At 48.7% G+C, this 20873-nt stretch overlaps 1 protein-coding gene across 1 annotated transcript; it reads right to left on the bottom strand.

Moving 5' to 3' along the window:
- Nucleotides 1–17641: 17641 nt before the first annotated feature.
- On the bottom strand, nucleotides 17642–19312 carry HOXB1 (homeobox B1). The gene is made up of 2 exons (XM_009933558.2): nucleotides 18718–19312; nucleotides 17642–17967 (listed from the first exon to the last, which is right to left on the bottom strand). Exons 1-2 carry the CDS (start codon nucleotides 19310–19312, stop codon nucleotides 17642–17644), a joined length of 921 nt encoding a protein of 306 aa, XP_009931860.2.
- Nucleotides 19313–20873: the final 1561 nt, after the last annotated feature.

Genomic DNA, 20873 nt, shown 5'->3' with positions numbered 1-20873 from the left:
GAGGGACACCGGCCTTAGCTATTGGAACTGGGAAGAGGGCAATTCTGCCCACAATAGTCATGAAAAAACAGCCTGAACGGAGTCCTGCCTTGGATATTTCCTTCCAGGATTCCCCTCTCATGGTTACCATGGCTCCACACAGTGATGGTACATGGGTAGGTGGAAGTAAATAGCAAAAATTATGCAACAGTCAAGACTTGCCAGCTGACCGGTTGAATCAGGGTCTCCAGGATGTCCTGGGGAGATGGGGTGGGAGAACATGTACGAGTATATGCTACATGAACAGGGAATGGCACTCTGTTGGCAGCAGCATTACCAGTATAACCCTGCCCCCCTGACCTCCAACCTCACTGGGCAGAATGTCAAAGAACTGTGGATAGAGGCCTAGGTTAGTCCGAAGAACATTTGGAAGGAGGAGAGGAAAGGGAATGAGAAATCTCTTTGTGAAAGATCCTGTTAAAATAGGCCCTAGATTTCTTTCTAGATGGGCGGTAAACCTACTGTGGCTGTGGGACATGTTCCTCCTCTTTCAAGCATGTTTTTCTGGGCATCTAAACTTAGCCATGAATGGAGGAGCCAGAAGCTCTGGCTACCGACCAACATAAATGCAGCAGAGACAAAAGGAAGGAACAGAATGAGTAGGAAATCATGTGAAGAGGAGATAAAGGACTAAAAAAGGTACATATAGCTTTTAGACAGATCTTCAGAGGCTGTAAAACTTTGTGAATCTCAGGTGCATGTCACAACATTGATGAGAAAACTGCACTTAAATTAACTACTCTGAGCTTGTGTAAATTGGCCCAGCTCCACGGACCTCTTGTAAAACATGAAGAATAACGGGGAAAAGTTTATTTTCAAAGAAGAATTGGAAAGACTGAGATGTTTAACAAAGGGGCCTAGAAAAGCTCCAAGGACTGGACAGTCTCCACCTGGTTGCATTAAACCAGTCCCTACATTTTTCAAAATCCACCCGTGCTTTAATCTCTGCTCCATTTCACATTTCCTTGTGATGTTGTCCAAAGAAATGCACTCTTTGGCAATAAGCTTAACAGTCACCACAAAGCTGAACAGGACCTTGATGTGGCTTTTAAAAAACTCCATGCCCTTAACTGCTGAGGCTCACGAATTTTTTCTCCTCAGCAGATGTTACAGGGGGACTGAAGCTTGGCAAACATTTGCAGACGTGGATAATGTTCATACTGGTGGCCTGATTCTCATTTACATGAAACTGCCTTTACAATTCTCTGGCTTGGAAAAAAGTGCCTCTAAAGTGTGTGCGAAAGCAATTTATGTAAAGGGACCTTAGCAGGAATGAAATTCAGACTGCCAGTCTCCGCAGGCAGATGAGGATTATAAATATAGTTAACTTGGCTTTCTTGATTGTAGTCTAAAACTCCTGATATTAACTTCTCTGTGTAAGTCTGTTATAAATGTCAAATTCTTTTGCAAATAGCCCTTGTGACAGTCACAGCCTCTGTCTCCAGATTCCCGATTATCCTGATTGTTAATGTGTGCTGTGATAGTATCTAAGAGCTGTTTTCCTGAGTCAGGACCTTCTGTTCAAGCACGGAAGAGCGAAAAGGTGTTTAGTACAGAATGCTTCCTATTTTGCAGGGCAGTACAACCTTGTCACCCAAAGACCAGGTTTGGGATTTTCTTCCTCCCCTTTGGTCTGTGGTGTCTTTTCTTGTGTGGAGACAGTGAATCAAGCACATTTTTACATATAGTGTTCTCAGACTTCTGTGGATTGATTTAAAAAATTTCTAACTCACTTGAGGTAGAGCAGTTCCGGTTCTCTTTGCAGATACAATTATGATAGTAAACTTCCAGCATACCACCCTTACGTATACAGTCTGATGTCTGGGAGTCCCACAGAGGGGTAAACCAGAAACTGTAAAATACTTGGCTGATCTTAGAGCCAACCTACTCTTCTAGGAACGGAAATAATTTAGAATATGGTGCACCCTAATGATACATGGGTAGATTAGGTACAAGTGACTTCTTCATCTCTACTTTGTTCAAAAAACATCATGGAGAACTACTTCCGTGGTTTCTAACTTCGGGAAGAGGACAGTAAGAGGGGAATATGTTTTTACAAGCTTTGAGGCACCTCCTCCTCTGGTGATACTGAAGCTACGCACGACAGAAGTGGTGACAGTTTATCTGTAGATGCTGCTGTGTTCATGAAGAGGAGCTGTTGCTGTTTATCTGCATCTTGTCTGCAAAATCAGGTGTTCAGAAAACAAATTCTCAATCTTGTCAGCGTGCTGTAGTGTTAGTGTGGAAAAGGGTAGATTTTCAGAGGCGTTCACCCAAACTCTGAAGCTGGCCGTTTCTGGGAGATGCTGCTCCTCCTGACAAAAGCTTTGGTGGTGTGGGGGAAACCATCTCAGCTCTAAAATAAAATCTCCTTTTTCACTCAAAACTTCATCCAGGTAAAATCAGAAAATATGTAAAGCCTTCTAGCAACTTTTTAAATATTGCCTTAGGCAGACTGGTACATCCATATGGGCAGGAATATGAACAATACTACAGGTGAGTCATCATGGATCTGGTAGATACCTGCCTCTGAGCTGGTGGGTTGTGCTTTCTTCATAACAACTCGAGGGAAGCAGGCACTTTTAAGGTGCAGCTCATCTCCTCCCGAGCCAGGGTTTAGCTGAACTGTGCAGGCAAAGTGCCAGTCGCTCTCCACCAGCTATAAAAGGAGTCTGGATGGCTGGATTGGATAAAAACATACACATTGTAAGCATCTAAAGTTAGCAGAGATGAGTCCCTCTGGTGAAATCTGCGGGTCAGTTTGCTATTACTGACTTCTTATGTAGAAGGCATTCAGCTATTACTATGATAGGCAGCAATTTAAAATCCTAAACCAATACATGATCGCCCTGTTGCTTTCCACTCTTTAGGTATGCCACAGAAGGAATAAGCAGGCACTGAAGACAGAGTAGCAGGTGGACCAAATAGCCCCATGGCTAAACGATTTTTTTTTAATCTTCTAAATTATGTTTTTGACTTGGAGAAATGAGTTTGCACTAAAAATAGGAATGAGAAGATTTAACCTCAGCAAAACTCCATCTCTCTAGCTGTCAGAATACTTTGTCCTTTGCCTGTAGCCATGTGAGAACACCATGCAGCCCTTCAGTGGTGACTGCTGCTCTGGTGGCTCTCAGGTTTTCTCTGCAGCAGAACCTGCAGCAACCCCAGCCACTCCACTCATCTCACAAACCCCAGATCTGACAATGGCAATGACCTTTTTCTGCTGAACTCTCTGCTATCCCCACCTGTGTCTACAGCCAATTCTGATAGCTATCAGCAGTCTTTCCTCACAGCAGTAACTCTTCTCTGATCCAGCCCTTCCTCTTTCCAGCTTTCTTAACCCTAGTAAATCCTGCTCTGCTCCTCCATGCAACTAAAGCCCGATAGACTGTGCCCAACCATTCAATGCTTTGTGAAGTGACCCAACAGCTGGTCAAAACCATAACATTCATCTTTATGAACAAGATGAGCCTGCATTTTGGGGACAGAAAGATGACCATGTTTGTCATCCTACTGACACAGCTTCTTTTTTTTCAATCTGAGCAAACAGTCTGGGCTTGCTTTCGTGATTTGCCATTTTTCTCTCTATGAAATGCCACAAGCTGACACAATGTATTAGTTACTCAGAGATTTCAAAGCTTCTGCCAACTTCTCAGCAGCCAAGAGCACTTGTTGAGAAAAGGGAAATCAATATGATGAGAGAAGCAGGTATTTGCTATTTAAAATAGACCATTTTAAAGTTGTTGAGCCTAGTTCTCTCTTGCCTTGTCCTTTCTATGAGACCTGCATGTTCTGTGTTTTCACAGTGGTGAATGAGGGTTGCACAGGTCAAAATGCTGTCAGAGAGGAAAAGACAACAGAGGGCTGAGATGTAAGGTGTATGTGAGTGGTTTTTTATTGCTAGAAAGACATCACACCCTCTCCACCCCATCCCAGTCCATGTATTGGCTTTGGGTAATTAACCCTTGTACATAGTGCCTCTGCCCCATAACAAACAGTGAACTCCCAATAATTTAAAATCGATGTATCTGAAACCAGAACCCTACTGTGTGGCTGCAAATCCGTGCAATACCCTGGACAATATCCCACAGAACAAACCTTCCATTTAAATTGAGCTCTTCCACCACCATCCATTCACTGGCTTTCTAATGACAGAGCATAGAAAAGAGCAAGCAGCTTGTCTGAAGTGATGTACAGGATTTACAGTGTCATAAGGCTGGAACTGGATCAAACCAGTGTTTCTTCTGTTTTGAGACTCTTTCCAGGAGACACAGCACCAGCTGCTGTACTGGAAGGTACAAAAAAAACCTCTGCAAATGTAATTATCAAATCACCTACCCCCAAGGAAATTTTCTTCCTGACATCCATTAGTTAGAGGTTAGCTCATACCCTTCAGCATGAAGGTTTATAAACTTTACAAAACTCTGCATCTGAACATTTTCTTTCTCTCTCTCTCTTTTTCTGTGTGATCAGATATGGATGGTGTTTCTTACTTGGACTCCTTCTAACAGCAATCATTTTAAGTGTCCATATTAAAAAGTTGACCTATATGCTTACCCATTCACTTTTGAAACCCTAAGCCCCTGAAAAGGCAAAAGAAGCCTTCTGTTGGGATTATGCCAGGGTTTAAATCAGCCTCAAGACATGAACAGTTTCCCATCATTCTCTCTAGCCTTTTTCCTAGGATTGGGGGGAGGAAGTCCCCCCTATTTAGTATCTATTGGTCCCTTAAACACAAGAACCACTTGACCCTTTAGCATAAACTCCTGTTAGCCCCTGCCAGCTGGATCCCATGTCCTGCAGCACTCTGTACACCGGGGGGTATCAAGCAAAGCACAGATCATCTGCTGACTGCTGGGCAGCTACTCACCCACCGGCGAGCAGAGTGTGCTTATCAGGATGCTGCACCTCCAGACACCAACAGCACAATGACAGCAGGACCTGCCTGTGAAATGAGGCCAAGATAAATGATGTATTGCCCTCATCCCTAACAGTGTGGCCCAGACAGAAACCAGGTGGAGGGGAGGGAGCCAGCACCTTCTGTAAACAATCCCCTGTCTCAGCTGAAACAGCTTTAGACTGAGATGCTGGATTAAGAAAGTGATTCTTGCCCTGGACAGAAAGTTAAAGGGCAGGGGTGATAATGCACTGCTGGCCAAAGGTGGCTGGGGGAACTTAGCCATTACTCAGCACTGGTTCATTTGGCCTGGCAGGAGAACATTTGATATCTAAACAGCCCCACTCATCCTGAAGCACTCAGAAACCTCTACACTAAATATTTGATGCCCTTGTTTGATAATGTTTATTTTGCTTTCTCCCCACCTGTGTGAGGCTAATATGCTGTGAGTGGGGAAAACACGGGGTAGCACATACCAGAGATAAAACATCAACGTGTGATCTTTTTGAAACAGATTTATGAGACGTACTATGAGGCTGACTGGGCAAAAAAGCAGGGAATTTACTATAGGGACCAGTTCTGCATTGATCTACATGCCATCAGCAGCATGTGATCTCTCAGATCTTCCCTGTTCTGCCTTTGTAAGAAACTTGTGCAAATCATGACACTCTCAGTTGACTTGTGACCAGGATTTTGATTTCCCTCATCTAGGTGTCAGTTTGTCCACTTCTTCATGGCTGGAAGGGCAGGAGGAAAAAGCGAATTTCAGTCAGCCTCATTTCCCTCTACCTGAGATAGTTCTATACCCTCTCATCACCTCACTGTAAATTAGAACAGTTTCTATACAGTCATAGTTTCTGAGCTGTCTACTGAAGACTGTGCTCTCTCCTTGTGAGAGCTTGTAGTTGATTGGGTGATGCCAACTTACACCAAAAATCAGTGTGCCCTGGTTTCCAAGAAGGGAACACCGCCTAGGTTGTAGCCATGTTCGTCTAAGCTGGTTGTCCAGAAACTCTTTACAGTCAGCAGAGATCTAGTCAGTACAGTCAGTGACATCTAGAGGGTGATTCATCTGAGCAGACACGACCTTCTCTAGAAAGAGACGGAAGATGCCCCGGACTCCGCTCTCTCTACACACTATGATTCCAGTGATTAGAAAGGGAAGCCAGCCAAGACAGAGGTGATGTTGTTACAAACACCCACATTTGATAAAGTGAGCCCTGCCCTTGTTCTCTGAGGCTGTTGGAGACAACCGTGCAACGGATAGGTTTGCCACTGGGTTTGTAAGTTTATTAATTCTTAATTCAAGATGCCCTCATGGACTTTATGAAGGCCCTTCCGTCCTGATATCTCTGAGACCAGTTTGAATGGCAAGGCCTCCAGTCTCCTACAGTACTCCAAAACCCTACAAGGCCTACCCAGCATTTAAATCAGAAATACAACTTTCTCTTTTGTGCTCCTTTACAAACCAAGACCCTCCCCTCCGGTTTTTCGTATCAAGGCATTTACCACACATAAGGAGAAAATACTGTGTGAGCTGGTTTCTTTCTCTACCTCATTTGAAAATATCCTTTGGCCTTTTTAGCTTTCATTTGACTACTTTGACAGGAAGTCTTGGCGTCAGGGCTGATGTGGTTCCTGTTCAAATGGAAAGAACTGTGGTCTTCAAAGAATTGATGTTGTCTAGTAGTTACTTCTGAGAACCAGAAATCCTGGATTTTCTTACTGATTTTGCCCCTCTGCAGGAAAGCCACATTCATGTCATCTGCTTCAATTTCCTTGCTTGTCAGAGGTACAGTAAAACCCCTGTTACACAGGTTGCCCTGTTACTGGTGGCCAGCAGTTTCACATTCTCCGATGTAGGTTTAAAAACTCTACATTAAAAGAAAGAGCTGGCTGTCGCTTTCTAACAAAAAGTAAATAACAGAGGTGGTCATGGTGCTGGTTCTATTGCTCTTGATCTGAGATAAACCCTTTTTTTATCTGCTGGGTTATAAGAAGTACACCTTTACTTGTGAAAGTTCAGGTGAAATTGGGATAAAAGCTGGAAAGGATGCGGGCTATAAGTATGTTTAAAATGTTATCTGTTCTTTCTCAAACATGTCTTTCCAGCTCAGGTATTTACATGCTGATAACCTTTTGGTCCCAGCGGTGCTAGAGACTTCGTGCCTTGTATTTCAAAACTGATAAGAAACCGAAAGATGTGGAGCCTCCAAGAAACATTATGAAAAACAATCCTCCTCCTTTTCCCTAAGTTCCTTGGGTTATTGTGCTACTTGAAACACTGAATTTCTGGAAATTATTTACTGTAAGAAATCTTTTGCCCCAAAGAACGTAGGAAGGAGATATAACTTTGAGGACTGATGGAGGAGACACCACTGCTTTTGTTATTCAAAGGTTTGGCCTTTGTTCTCCCTTTGATCTGCCACTCTCGTAGATTCCTTCCTATCAGCAGATCAAGGAGAATTTTTATCTTGCTGGGAGCCTTTGCATGTGTGCTGTTATTTTTTATTAAAATCCTTTCGTAGCAATATCAGGAGGCCTTTTGCAACCGTCTCTGTCTGGTCTTGTAGGAACTCATCGGACAAAAAAACTCCATGTTTTTGATGTTTTAAATAAGCTAGTGAGTAAATGCTCTTGGAATGCTTCCCCCCACCCCCCTTTCATGTAGTAATGTGGCCACATCATAGAAGAAGATTTAGCCAAAAAGTAGAAATTTAGCAATGGTGGACATCTGTGAGTGCAGGAAAGCAGGGGAAGCTCATTCTACTGCTTGACTTTCACCGAGCTGGTAGAAGTTGATAATGAACTTTCTCTGGTGTTATATAAAATGAGTTCAGCAGATATAAGGTGCAGTTTTTCTGTAAAAAAAAAAAAAAAATAAGTAAAACCCATTGCAAGTGACACTGTCTAGCACAGACTGGAGATCAAGTGAATTACTGACACTGGATTCCCGTTCCTCGAGATCAGGAAGGGAAGGAACCTTGGCAGGGTGAAACTTCCCCTGCTGTTCCCCACCTTATGAATAAACACAGGGCTCATTCTCCCAGGCCTTCTCACTGGCACCTTGCACAATCTCTCCATTTAGTGGACAAGAAGGAGGAAACTGTGGGGGGATACACAGCTCTGAATTTACTGGCAGAAACACCAGCAGTTTCGACTTGGTGCTGTTGACCTCTGATCACTGCATTTTTATGTTCAAGTAGCTGGTACAAGGCCAGTTTTACGAATTGGGTTTTAAACTTGTGCAAAGGTCTTCAGAAGAAACAGACTTTAGACTGTTAAGCTGTTGAAATGACGCTGATACTGACCTGAAATACTCTGATCTTGCAGAGGCAGAGCCCAAAAGGCGCTGAGATGCTGAGCAGATACTTCGCATGCATCAAATGCACTAGTTTAGTGACATGTTTCTTCTTCTTGTGCTTCCATGAATGTTTCTCCTCACTGAGAGACAATGACCACCAGAGACAGCTAATACAATGTGCTTCAGCTGGAATACAGGCCAGCACAGCAGGGTACCAAGGCCTTGGCACAGAGGCAGTTAAGCAAGCCAGATGAGGTTCCAGTCATAATTTTCATAGCCAAGACCGTGCAATTGATTTACATCCAGTGCTGATGATGACAGAAAAGTGCAGGCTAGTTAAAACAGGGGTCTTGGTGTATTTCATGTATGACTGGACAAAGCTTAACACAGCAGGTCAAAGATATCGCAAAAATTCAGGTCCTTAGCAAATACCCTCTTCTTCTGCATCTCACTGGAAGGCTACAGAGGGTATCACCCTGACCAGCTTGGCACTGCCTGCAGGCTGCAGATTCCTGCCCTCGGGCTCTGTCCATGTTGTGCAACATCAGCCAGCTGACCTCCGACTGCCTTCATCAGCTGTTCGAAGAGACCTCGCTCAAACTGGCCTCGGGGAGCGCTCAGACCACCCTTCCTACAGGCAAATCTTGCTGCGCACTCACTTCCAGCACCAGCGTTCTCACAGGCATCTGGGATTCGGTCAACTAGGCTGTTGTGTCCTCAGGTACAGTTAAATAGGCTTGGTCCAATTTACCTCAGGAATGCCGCTTCCCTCGCAGGTGCTGGAGTTACAGTGAAGGGAAGAAGCCACTTGAGACAGCCCCCCCAAATGTGATACCTCCGATGTCTTTGACTGCAAGGTGCACGAAGCAGAAAGCATCCCCTCTTCACAGCACCCAGCTGAGAGAGACCCTCACCCTCCTGGGAAATAGCATACACAGCACATAATCTTTTCTCTCTTTTTCCCTTGCCTTCTTCCCCTTATTTTGAGTTTGGACTGTATTATTTGTGGGATTTTTTTGATGTAGCAGCAGAAACACTATTAAATGCACAAAGAATGCCTGCTGATTTTCATGGCACTATCAATTTCCTCTCCAGCATGGAGGAGAGGCAGGGTATGGGTCAAGGGAAAAAAGATTTACTTTTCCTTGATACGCAGAGCCTTGGCAACACAGTTGTGAATGTACTGAATCTGTAATAAGCCATTCAAAAAAGCTCCCCTAGAAGACTTTATAACTTTGTAGGCAACCAGCCTCCATAATCAAGTCTTACAACATAGCTCGCTACTTCATAAATTTGAAATAAATCATAAAAGGGGTATATTAAAATAATTTGTATCAGTAGAGACTGATTTAAAGCCCAGCTCCTCATCCATCAATGAGATGCTTTCATTTGCTAGCATATTCCTCCAAACTGCAGGAAAAGCTTCCCCAAAACCATTAATAATAAAAGAAGAGAGCCTTCACAGACCAAATGGACAAAGGGAAAGCGGAGAATGATTCTCATAAACTTCTTTTTGTTTACAAGATCCCCTCCAAGAATAATTATGGGAGACAAATGCTGCCGTGACTTTTGATCTTTTATTGAAGAATAATTTAGGACAATTTTTAGTGCACGAAAATAACCTCTTTTTTTGCCATCCAGCTCTGAGGAGATAATACATTACAGGGGAGCGTGGCTGGGAAAATAAAATTAGGAGGCAGTAAACCTGTCCGGTTGACAGGGGGAAATCTAGCAAGGAAAGGATTTCTCCTTTGGAAACTGCTAAAGAAACAGATATCGGTGATGCAAAGGAAGGGGCTTCCACTTTTTCCCCACCCTTTCGGCTGAGCTGGAGTGGACCCCGGCCAGGGAAGTGCCCGGTACCTGTGGGGCAGCGGGGCCAGGGGTGGCAGGGCCCAGCACCAGCGAACCCCGGCTTCACCAGGTTCCTCTGCTGGGTTCCCTGCAAACGGCAGCAAATTTGCCTGGAGCTCGAACCTGTCCTGCGGATGAGCTCTGTGTTTAGAAGCATTATTCCAAAAACGTTTTGTTTGCACGCACTGAAGCGCTTTATCAAGAAGACTCAGAATTGCCTTTGAAATATGAGAGTCCTAAAAAATCTCTGGCTGTTAGAAGGAGCTGTATTTTCTTCACTCTGTCAATTGGCATTTAAATGTGAACTATCTCAAATCCTTCCATAGGAAACACAATTAAAGTGTCATTAAGAAAACATTTTTCTCGTATCCTTTTCTGTAATAAACCAGTCAGGCTCAGTGTTTCCGCGCTGTGCAGTGCTGAAACACATGGTAAATCCGTGGCCATTTAACACACTAATTGGAGCAAACGGGATTCAAATCAGGAACTGGATTTCAAGTACTGCTCCTTTTCACTCCAGCCATGTCAATATTTTCAGGTGTGTCACGTTCAGAGTAACTCAAAAAGAGATATACTTTGTAGTAGTAAAAAAAAAAAAATTCTTTCCTTTCTCCAAGATGTATTAATAATAAAACGTTAAAAGTCACTTTCTTGTTTGAGGGAAAATATTCTCACCTAAGTTATGGAAACTCTTTGGGAAACGCTTTTTGTTGGTGGTTTTGATCTTTTAGCTTGCCAAGAACAGGGACCCTCTGAATTCTCAGCAAAAGTTAGAGAGACTTTGTTTTTAGACGACAAATAGTTTGTTTTACCATCCTTTTGCAGTGGCATCTTCTCCATTTGAAATAAGCAGCATGTTGTTTTCTCTCTGGTAACATTGTTTTCTTGCTGCTTTCCCACTTGTAGCTCCGTGCCTTCACTGTCTCAAGCGAGAAGATCGCGAAGATGTGGAAAAAACTCACAGGGAACTCCAGGCACCCGCTGCTGAGCTGGGAGAGGAAATACAAAGAAAAGGATTTGCCCAGAGTTGATGAACAAAGGAAGAAATTAAAGAAAGACAGGCTGAGGTGAAATTTCTACAAGGTAATATTTCCACTGAACTAAATCCCGGGGGAAAGACCAGGTGAATCATGTGAGATTCCCACCCCCCCTTTATTTTTCTGAGACCAAAACGCTTGTGTTTTGCCACCTCATCAGGTTGTTTAGTCAACAGGGATTGTGATAACCTACAAAATTTTACAGCCATTAACAAATCCGTTAACTCTCATCGAATTAGCTTTATGGCCGCTCAAAGGGAGCTCACTTTCCTCCTGTCTGATTTTAAGAGATACCTCACGCACACCGTTGTTTGGCAATCCTGTGTGAAAGGGCTGTAGACTCACAATATAGAACTCACATTCCTCTCGTTCTCAGAGATGCTCTGCCAAGGTATCACAAGGGTGAAAATACTCCACAAGGCTGTAGATCCTCAAACAGAGATTCTTGCCACAGGCTCTGGGGCCAAACCCTGCCCTCCCTGGGACCCTTCAGCTCTCAGGTAGGAGCTCCTACCCTAGGGTCTGAGCCCAAACCCTCTGGAAACTCACACAAGCTTTTGGCCAAGCCGCAAGACAGACAGCAGGTGCCCAAAAAAAAAGTCTTCCCACCTTTACCAGAGACCTAGTTCCCCAGACAGGGGCAGAGTCAGCTCCCACCGTATCCCTGAGACATCTCAGGTCTTGGTGACCCGTCCCCAGCAGACCCTTGTTCCCTCCATCACCTCACGGGGTCGGCCACGGAGCTGCCCTAGGTATCAACCCAGGTGTTGTCTCCTTCGGATCTGCTTTGGATTTGCCTTGTGGTTCTGTCTTCTTTCTTTTCAATGGGAACACGTGCGGGTTTTGCAATAAGCCCTTTTGCAATATTTCTGGTTTGCATCACATTTTGATTTGCTCTGCTAACAGAAGGCTTTCAGAAAAGACTTTTGTTATTGCTGCTGAGACAGAGTTCAGCTTGCTGTTACCTATAGCCATCTCCCCTGTCTTGGCTGCAGGCAGAATCAAAACAGCCTTAACTTTGCTCATTTTTAAGTCTGGATCACTTGCTGTCGGATATACTTTTACATATAAAAATACAGATTTCTGTAGTGTATAACAAGTAATGTATATGTGTGCATTTTATACTTTATAGAAATACTTTTTTTTATTATTTTAAATATGTATATCTCCCTTTTTCCCCCCTGCCTCAGTTTTTAGGGTTGTACTGAGTTTGCAGGATTGTACCTTGTCACACAGGCCCCCCAGGCAGAGTAAATGAACTATCCACCCTCCCGGAAGGGCTGACCTGTGCTCTCTGCACTGAAAAGCAGCTCCTGCCTTGCTTGGTGTGTCCTCCCTGGCCCAGTGCTTTTTCTTTTTTAACCCCAAATAATTTTTCAAAGCAGCCTGCTGGCTGGCAGCACTGAGTGCTGGCCTTCGTGAGGGCTGGCCGGGATACAGAGACCCAGGCTTGACCCCATCTCTGGTCCTCAGGCCAAGCTGGGCCCATCTTTGGGTGAATTCATTTCAGGCTGAACTTTGTGTGAACCTGGGCCCGAGGGGAAGGGAACCCGACAGAGCAAGGCTGATGGAGGCAAGTTGTGAGCAAACCCATCAGCCTGAGTAAATATTGAACAAGTCCATGTGAAGGCTGGGGTTGAAATGGAGCTGTCAGACCAGTGTAAACTGAAAGGATAGGTGAGGCCTCTGAAGAGCAAGGAAACATTTTGTACACTCACTTCTGCAATTGTTTCTTCCACCCCAGCCCTTTGCCCCAGACCTGATCTCACCTGCCTGAGTGGCTAAAGCAGCCCTGAAGCTGATAGGTGCTGAAATATCTGTGTTGGTGGAAGAGAATGGCTGGGGGGCAGAGGGGTGAGCAAGGGGATGACACCTTGGGGTGGCCCTTTCATCATTAGAGCCGGAAGCGTTATGGCTGGGGTGGGACATGAGACGGCAGATCGGAGGTCCCCAACTTAAATCCAGTTGACCTATGCAGCATCAATCCTGAAAAACGAATATATTATATATTTGATACAAATACAAGTGAAGCACATTGTCTATAAATATATAAAACCCAAATAAAGGTGTAAATGCCCAGCTCCCAGGGTCTGATCCGACCGTGGTGCCGGGGCCATGGCAGTGGAAGTCCCCGGGGATGGGACTTGCTGTCGGGTGTGGGAGCACTGCTGCCCAGTGGGGATCTGAGGGCAGCCGCGCCCACCCAGCGCTTCCCAAGGCTGCAGGTCTTTTGCCTGGTTCTCCAGGGATTTTAGTGACACCCAAAAACGTGTTCATGTCAAAATGTTCAGGAAAATTAGCAGGCGTGAAAATCCTTCCTAGTTTGCCTGATTTAGGGTGCATCAGCTCCCTTGGCAATGTTGGTGCGTAAGCAGGTGCATGGGCACCTTGCTGCCTTGGGGCCACTCACAGAAGGTGAATCAAATTCTGTTTCGGTTCTGATTTGCTCAGTGTGTGACAAAAGTGTCTCATCTTGTCCTGCTCTGTTTTTTTGCTGAGAGCTGGGGAAGAGGTGGCCCCTGACTAGTTTTTTTGGTGTGAAATGAGTTTGGAGAAACCCAGAAGGCTTCCTCCCCTCTTCTTCTCCACTTCAAGGCATCAAAGGCTTTCAGGGGCTGGCAATAGCCCGACCCAGCCACAGTACAGTCGCTGAGAGGTGGTTTTGTCCCCAGAGACCCCCAGGAACACTTCACACCTTCAGTGCAAAGAGGCTCCAGGAGCAGAGTTAATAGCAGCCAGTAAAGTGGAGTTGAAAGTAAGGAAGTCTTCAGGGTATTATTATTATTATTTTTTAATAGAATGTCCTCTTCTGAGATCAAAAGGGCCTCACATCGTGAGAACAAATGCTTTAGGGAGAGGAGAAACATTTCACACCGAGGGGTAAGGAACAGATGGCCCTGGCGTAGCTGCCACGCCAGGCCGGAGCGCCGGGTGTGCTCCTCGGGTCTCCGCTCCGGGAGCAGAGCTGGCAGAGAGGAGCTCTGGGCATCCCATCCCCTCCTCCCGCAGAGGGACAGCAGCCCCAGTGCTGCCACTGCCATTAATAATTTACATGGTTACATTTCTTTAAATGGGAATTTCCCCTTCCTTTGGGATATTAAAAGAATAAATCTCCATTACGACGTGGCTTTGTGTGCGAGTGTACAGGGGGACTTGGCTAATTTTCCTGCTCATGAAAAATGCAATACCAGGGACCCGTGGACAGACACACATGGAGACGTGGGAATATACCAGATTATGAATAACCACGTCGTTGAGTACCATTTATACAAAACAAAGGAGTGTGTCTAGACCTCATATTTGTGATAAAGCCCGACTACGGCGATAGGACTAAGTCTCGATAGGGACTTCTGCACGCGGGTCTGCAGAAACTCGCGTGTGCCTCGTTCAGTGCAGCCTGTGCCGACGTGCTGCGGTAAGGAGCACGCATCCGTGTCCCGTATGAATATATAGGTACCTCCGTGGGTACTGAAGTACTGGTGCCCGCTCTTTATCTGCTTCTCTGGGTGTGGGGTGCACACGGGTGTCCCTGAGCGCTTCCCAGCAGCATCTGCTGCCGACCCAGGGACCCTCAGCCGCGGTATCTTGGCGTGGCCTTTCCAGCCGGCTCCTGCTTCACAGCGGTCGGTTTCGGGCTCCTGAGGCAAAAGGGAGCGTGAGAAACTTGGAGGGAGAACGAGGGGGGTGGGGGAGGAAGAGATTATCTGTGTGCGGTGATCGTCGTTAAAGAAACGCGGCTTGGCAGCGTGGGGGGCACAGGCAGCGGGCTGGGGGGAGCCCGGGGGGGGTTACATATGTAAGGGCGCAGCGGCACCGACCCCGCGGACTCTTCCGGAGATTCCCTTTGAGTTTCAAATAGGAGCCGGGAGCCTTTGTTGTGCCCGACGCACTGACACATCGGTACCCTCCTCCTCCTCCTCCTCTTGGGCCCGGCCCCCCCGCTCTCCCGGGGCTGGCCGGCCCGCCGCCGCCCGCCGCACCTGGGAGCCAGCGGGGCTCGGAGCGGGCTCCGCAAGCAGAACCGGCGGCGGAACCCCCCGCAGCGGGGTTTTCACTCTGAGGGTGATGGAGCCCTGGCCCAGGCTGCCCAGGGAGGCTGTGGAGTCTCCTTCTCTGGAGATATTCCAGCCCCGCCTGGACGCGGTGCTGTGCAGCCTGCTCTGGGTGACCCTGCTTGGGCAGGGGGTTGGGCTGGGTGACCCACAGAGGTCCCTGCCAACCCCAAACATGCTGTGATTCTGTGATCCTGTGGGAGCCCCCGGGCTTGCCGAAGCACGACGGCGAGACGGCTTGAACCACACGTGTTCAACACAACCTGCCGTCGCCTTGGTTCAACGCGCAGGTTAAACCGAGCTGACTCATGCCCAACAAGTTATAAACTCCAGCTGGCTGCTGCGCTTTTTTTTTTCCCCTTCTGTCCTGATGTTTCGCAAACTGCTACCGTAACAAAATCCTCTTTTCACCTTCCCCCTCTCCCGCCTTATCTCTGAGCTAACTGGACACTCAAAAGTCCCTTCTTCCGAGCCGGAGAGGTGTATGAAACGGGGGAAGACTGTATCCCGGGGGAAGGGCGATGCTCTGCCGCCCGGGGACCCCTGGAAGCGGCGGGGCGCGGGGCCCGGCCCGGCCCGGCTGCAGCGGGTACTGCGCTCCCCCCTCGCCCCCCCTCACGCCCCCACCGAGAAGGTTTGCAGATTTGACGAAGCCAGAACAATAGTTTCTCCTGGCAGCCCCTCTGCTTACTTGTTTAGAAACCCCAGAGGCGTTTCGAGGTAAAAAGGTCAGAGCTACACCCGGGGTCGCTGCCCGCTCCCTCCCCGCCCGGCAGCGCTGCCGGTACCGCCGGCTCCGTCCCCCCCCAACACGGCTCGCGTGTTGCTGGTGCTGTGGAAAACACCCTTTCTGCCTCGGGAAGCTGAAGGGGGGCCACCAAAGCGACGCTTCGTATCGGGTTTGAGCTGGGCCAGCCTCGCAGAGCTGTGCCGTATAAAAGAGAAACTCGCTTTGCCCCCAGCCCGGACACCGGGTCCCTCCCGATTAACGTTGGTGCGTCAGTAACGCAGGTCTGCTCCGCGCCGGGATGCTTGCACGGGGGAGGATGAGGATGATTTTCGGCTTCTCACCAGGCCTCGTCGCACTGAGCAGAAACTCCACTTGGGGAGAGCCGTGTCGCGATCCGGGCCCGATCCTGCCGCTGCCAGCGGGGGGGCCGCAGGGAGCGGGGTCGGGAGTCTTGTTCGGGAGCTTTGGTAGCAGCCGGAGACCTTTTCCTTCCTCTTCCTCCTCCCTCGGAGCCGGGCTCCCCCCGCCCCGCGTTCCCCTGGACGGCAGAGATTTCCATTTCGCTTAAAGTCGAGAGGACTTGCATGTGGAAAGAGTAAACTTTATTAGACTGAGGTAGTTTCGTTCCGAGATACAGAGCACTGGGAAGGGAGTGGAGGGGAAATGGGAGATTCCGATTAAGAAACCGCTAGTTTTTCTGGATGACGTTGTTCCCTTTAAAACAATCTTTAACAAAATTTGCGGTGGTTCTCAGTTCATCCTACCCTAAAGTTTCTGGCGGGGAAGGGAAACAATTTAACCATGGTTAAACAACGCTTTTATCGGACTCCGATAAGCCTCAGAGGGTGGGGGTACAAGGAACCGTGCTCCTTCGCTCCAAGGCTCCAGGCTATCGAGACGCACAATAAATAGCAGCCAGTGCATCGGTGCCGGGGGGAGCCAAGCCCCGCGGCCCCCCCGCAGCCCCGTCCCCCTCCACCTTCACACCTCCTGCGACAGTGACCGTTGCCGAAGTACCCCGGGGTCAGCCTTCGCCTCCTCTCGTTTTCTCTGATGGCACAACCCTCCCTCCCCCAGGACCGGTAACAGTCGCAGTCGCAGAGCGTGTAGCAAACCCTGTCGAGCAGTAATAGTGCAAAACGGTAGTAGAGGAGTAGTATTTTTTGCTTGGTGTTAGTTTGGGTCTTCGCAGAGGCCTCCGGCATCTCGGACGTCTCGGATCTCATTCCAAGATATACATACAGTAAATAAAAGGGAAACAAACAAAAAAAAAAATACCCCAAACTTTTTTTTACAATCTCGCGGGGAGGGAAAACACATCAAACGTAGGATTCTTGCAGGCAAAAGCCGTTGTGCACATTTTTAAAACGGGAGGAAGCTAAATTCGTTTTCAAGTTTCTGTAGTTGAAAGTGCAGTTCCTATGGGGGAGGGAGGAGGAGGAAGGTCCCTGAGACAAACGCCTATTGCTGAGGGTGTGCGAGGACACGGCTGCTCCTTGGGAGTCCGGTGTTCTACGGAGGGGCTATAAATTAAGAGAGAGAAATGCGCGCGGCAGAATGGGCATCACACGCGTGGGCACGGCCGGAGCCGAAGGCACCGCTCGGGGGGGAGTGCGGCCTGGCTTCCACGCGTGTGCACGGGACGTGCGTGTCTGCCGGGGTCTGCAGGGAGCAGCCGCCCCTCGGGGACAGCCCCGGGCTGGTCCCTGAGCCCCGCGGGACCGCGTTTCAGGAGGACCCCGAGCTGGGGGAGGCCTCGGGGGAGGTGCAGTTGGACTGATCCGAGGCTTCGTTCGCTTCCTTCGCAGACCTGGAAGCAGCGGCCGGGGCGAGACCTTCCTTCTCCCTCTTCTTCTGCTTCATCCGCCTGTTCTGGAACCAGATCTTGACCTGGGTTTCGTTGAGCTCCAGGGTAGCGGCGATCTCCACCCTCCGGGCCCGGGTGAGGTACTTGTTAAAGTGAAACTCCTTCTCCAGCTCCGTCAGCTGCTTGGTGGTGAAGTTGGTGCGGATGGTGTTGGGCTGGCCCAGCAGTCCGTACTCCGACACTTTCGCTGTTAAAGAGCAAACACCAACAGGGCAGGAGCAGCCAGAGCAATTCCCTCGCTGGGGGGGGAGGCTGGGGGTAAGGCTTCCCCCCTCCCCGCTCCCCTCCTCTCCTGGGCGTTTGGTCCCACCACCAGCCGGAGCTTCGTGCTCCCTCCCGGATCCTCAGCTATCCCTGACTTCCCAGCCCAGGGATGCAACCTGGAGGGACAGACCACCCCGGGCTCTCCACAGCAACCCCCCTTCCCTTGCAACCATTCCCCCCAGCTCCCTGCGAACTGCCATGAAACTTGAACGTGCGTGGGAAGGAGTGGAAGGGGAGGGTGAGGGTGGTGATGGGGGGAGGAGGGAAGATTGTGATTTAAGGAAGAGATTGTGGCGAAGGAAGTTGAACAATAGGGGAGATGGAAACCACGACTGTGGAAGAAGCAGGAAGCTCGGAGCATTTCCTACTCTGAGCTGGGCTCAAATCGTGTTGGGCCTGGGGGAAACTGAGTTCAGGGACCCTCCATCTGATGCGTCTGGAAAATATCTAGCTGACTTTTCCGCAGCGCTGAGCTGGTGTTTAAAAAACTCCCCTCCAAAAAAACCCCAAAGCAAACCAAACCCGTGTTCTCCTGGAAGAGGAACCCAGTTGACTTTGGGTCCAAACCCGGGGCAAGGCCACCTTGCCTTGCAGGGCTGGGGGGCTGCCCGCCACCACCCTCCTCCCCCGGCCCGGGACCACCTTCGCCCAGCTCCGCGTCCCCCAAACTCACCTGTCTTGGGTGGGTTCCTCTTCACCTTCATCCAGTCGAAGGTCTGCGCGGCGCCGGGGCACGGCTCGGAGGGACAGGCGGGCTCTTTGTCCTCGTTTAAAGAAGGCGAGAGGTTGCTGTAAACGCCGGGCAAGTAGCTGGGCTGCTCCTGCCCGTAAAGGTGTTGTTGCTGGTACTGCCCGGCCACCGCCCCGCAGTAGCTCTCTGCTAGAGACCCGAGGTTGGATCCCGCGCTGGCGGAGTACCCTCCCGCCTGGTAGTAGGCACCGTCCGCGTCCTGCTGCCCGAGGTAGAGCTGGTGGTGCCCGTAGCCGGGGCTGCCGGCTTGGGCCGGGTACCCGGGGGCCGGGGCAGCCCCCGCGAAGGGGCTGGGGCGGCCGGAGGAGGGAGGGTGGTAGCCGGGGCTCTGCGGGGGGAGGTGGGCGGCCGCGCTCCCTCCCGCGCCGAAGCGCCCGTCTCCGTTCAAAGTGTCACTGGCGGGGCTACCTGAGCAGGAGGGGAAGGAAGGGGAGCTGTGCTCTAAATGGTGGTAGGAACCCGTCCCACGGTTACAAATTGCATACTCTAAGAAGGAGTTCATCCTAGTATTGTCCATCTGCCACTGATGGAGGAGGGTCAGCCTGTTTTGGGGGGGATTCCGCCTGCCCTACAACCTTTAGATAGTATGTCAAAGCTGTAAAACTTCCTTCCATGCATCGCTGGCCCTCGAACCCCGCAGCCTTCGGGGGGGACGGACGGGGGGGGACAGGGGGAGGCGGCCACGTGGTCCGCCCCCAGCCCAATGAGCGAGGGGCTCCTGAAGTTTGTCACATCTCTGAGCTCATCCATCAAGGCCCTGACATTTGCATGACAAAGGGGTTTCAATCAAACCCTGCCCATCAATCTGATAACAACACGAATACGTCAAAATCTTTCCTCAAAGACTTTAAAAGAGAGGAGGGAGGTGGGGTGCGGGGAGGTGGAGGGGCAGAGGGGCTGGGGGAAGAATTAGAATTATCCAAGACTGTTTTAAGTGCTAAAAAGGCCCCCAAGTTATGCGATTAGCCAATTTCAGCAGAACTTCCCCTTGCCCCAACTTTAAAAGGTTTTCCCCAACCCCAGCTCCATGTGAGAAGAAGAAAGACAGAGGGAAGAGAGGTAGGGAGGTCTGACTGCTCTTCCACGCAGGCACAAAAGGATGCTCTTCTCTTCATTTCGAAAATTTTCCCTAGAAACTGGCTTGAACACGTTTGGTGTTTTCTGGGCTGAGGAGCTTAATAAAAAGCTCCCAAGAAAAATACGCTCTGTGTGTTTTAATTTTGCCACACTGGCTTTGTGTCTAGAGCCAGTGTGGGTAAAAGCAAAATAATTAAATCATTATTCTAATGAGGCCATGAAATAAAGTTAGGAAGATAGAATGTCTTTCGTTGGAGAAATACCATGCCCAGCTTAGCAATTAGAGCAAAGGAACCAAAAATGACCCATGTGTCTATCTACGTACCTTCCTATCCATCCACTCACCCACGCACCTACACATTTACTACGGAAAAAAGTGGAGGTTTTAGGGGCTTTAACCAACGTTGGACCTTTCAGCTCTGCTTTTCCACGGCAAACGTGGTTTTATCTTTCCCCGAACCTGCTTGTCAGACTGGAGCTTACCCCTAGCAGAGTCCAGCTGATGAGTAGGTGGAAAGACGCTGACTTCAGGCTGGCCACTCCACTGCTCAGAGAATGGAAACATAGGTAGGCAACATTTATTTACTTGTTAGCAGAAGGGAAACAAGAGCACCCAACAATATGACGCCCACAGTCATTTGTTACTTGTCAGGATATTTACTAGTTATTCAGCCTCTAAGAAGAACCAGGAGGGCTCTTTTTTTTTTCTTCCCCAGGCCAAAAGTTCACTTTGAAAGGCATAAACACGTCCTTTGGTTGGTAGGTTTGGCTGATGCAACACGTTGGGGTAACATTTGTTACGAAACTGCAACTCAGACAGCCATGGCATCAACCTCCCCTCCTCTTTTAAGTCCCCCCAAGAGAAATCGTGAGGTTTAGCCAACAACAGCTCTCGTCCTTCAGCTCAAAGAATAAGAAGAAAATTATTTCCAAAGCTGCGTGCCTATTTATTCATTTATTCTGCCGACTTTGCTGATGCTGAGATATTCAAAAAGAAAAAC

This window comes from Opisthocomus hoazin, chromosome 26, assembly GCF_030867145.1.
Source record: "Opisthocomus hoazin isolate bOpiHoa1 chromosome 26, bOpiHoa1.hap1, whole genome shotgun sequence".
NCBI classification, from domain to species: domain Eukaryota; kingdom Metazoa; phylum Chordata; class Aves; order Opisthocomiformes; family Opisthocomidae; genus Opisthocomus; species Opisthocomus hoazin.
The sequence above is the reverse complement of the archived record's forward strand: the minus strand, read 5'-3'. Positions and strand labels throughout refer to the sequence as shown.

What these genes read in the sequence shown, in the direction of transcription:
- HOXB1 (XM_009933558.2), bottom strand. Translation starts at nt 19,312, where the DNA reads ATGGACAATACTAGGATGAACTCCTTCTTAGAGTATGCAATTTGTAAC. An exon ending in GAGGAACCCACCCAAGACAG is followed by an intron (nt 17,968 to 18,717) that starts GTGAGTTTGGGG and finishes GCTCTTTAACAG; the next exon opens with CGAAAGTGTCGGAGTACGGA.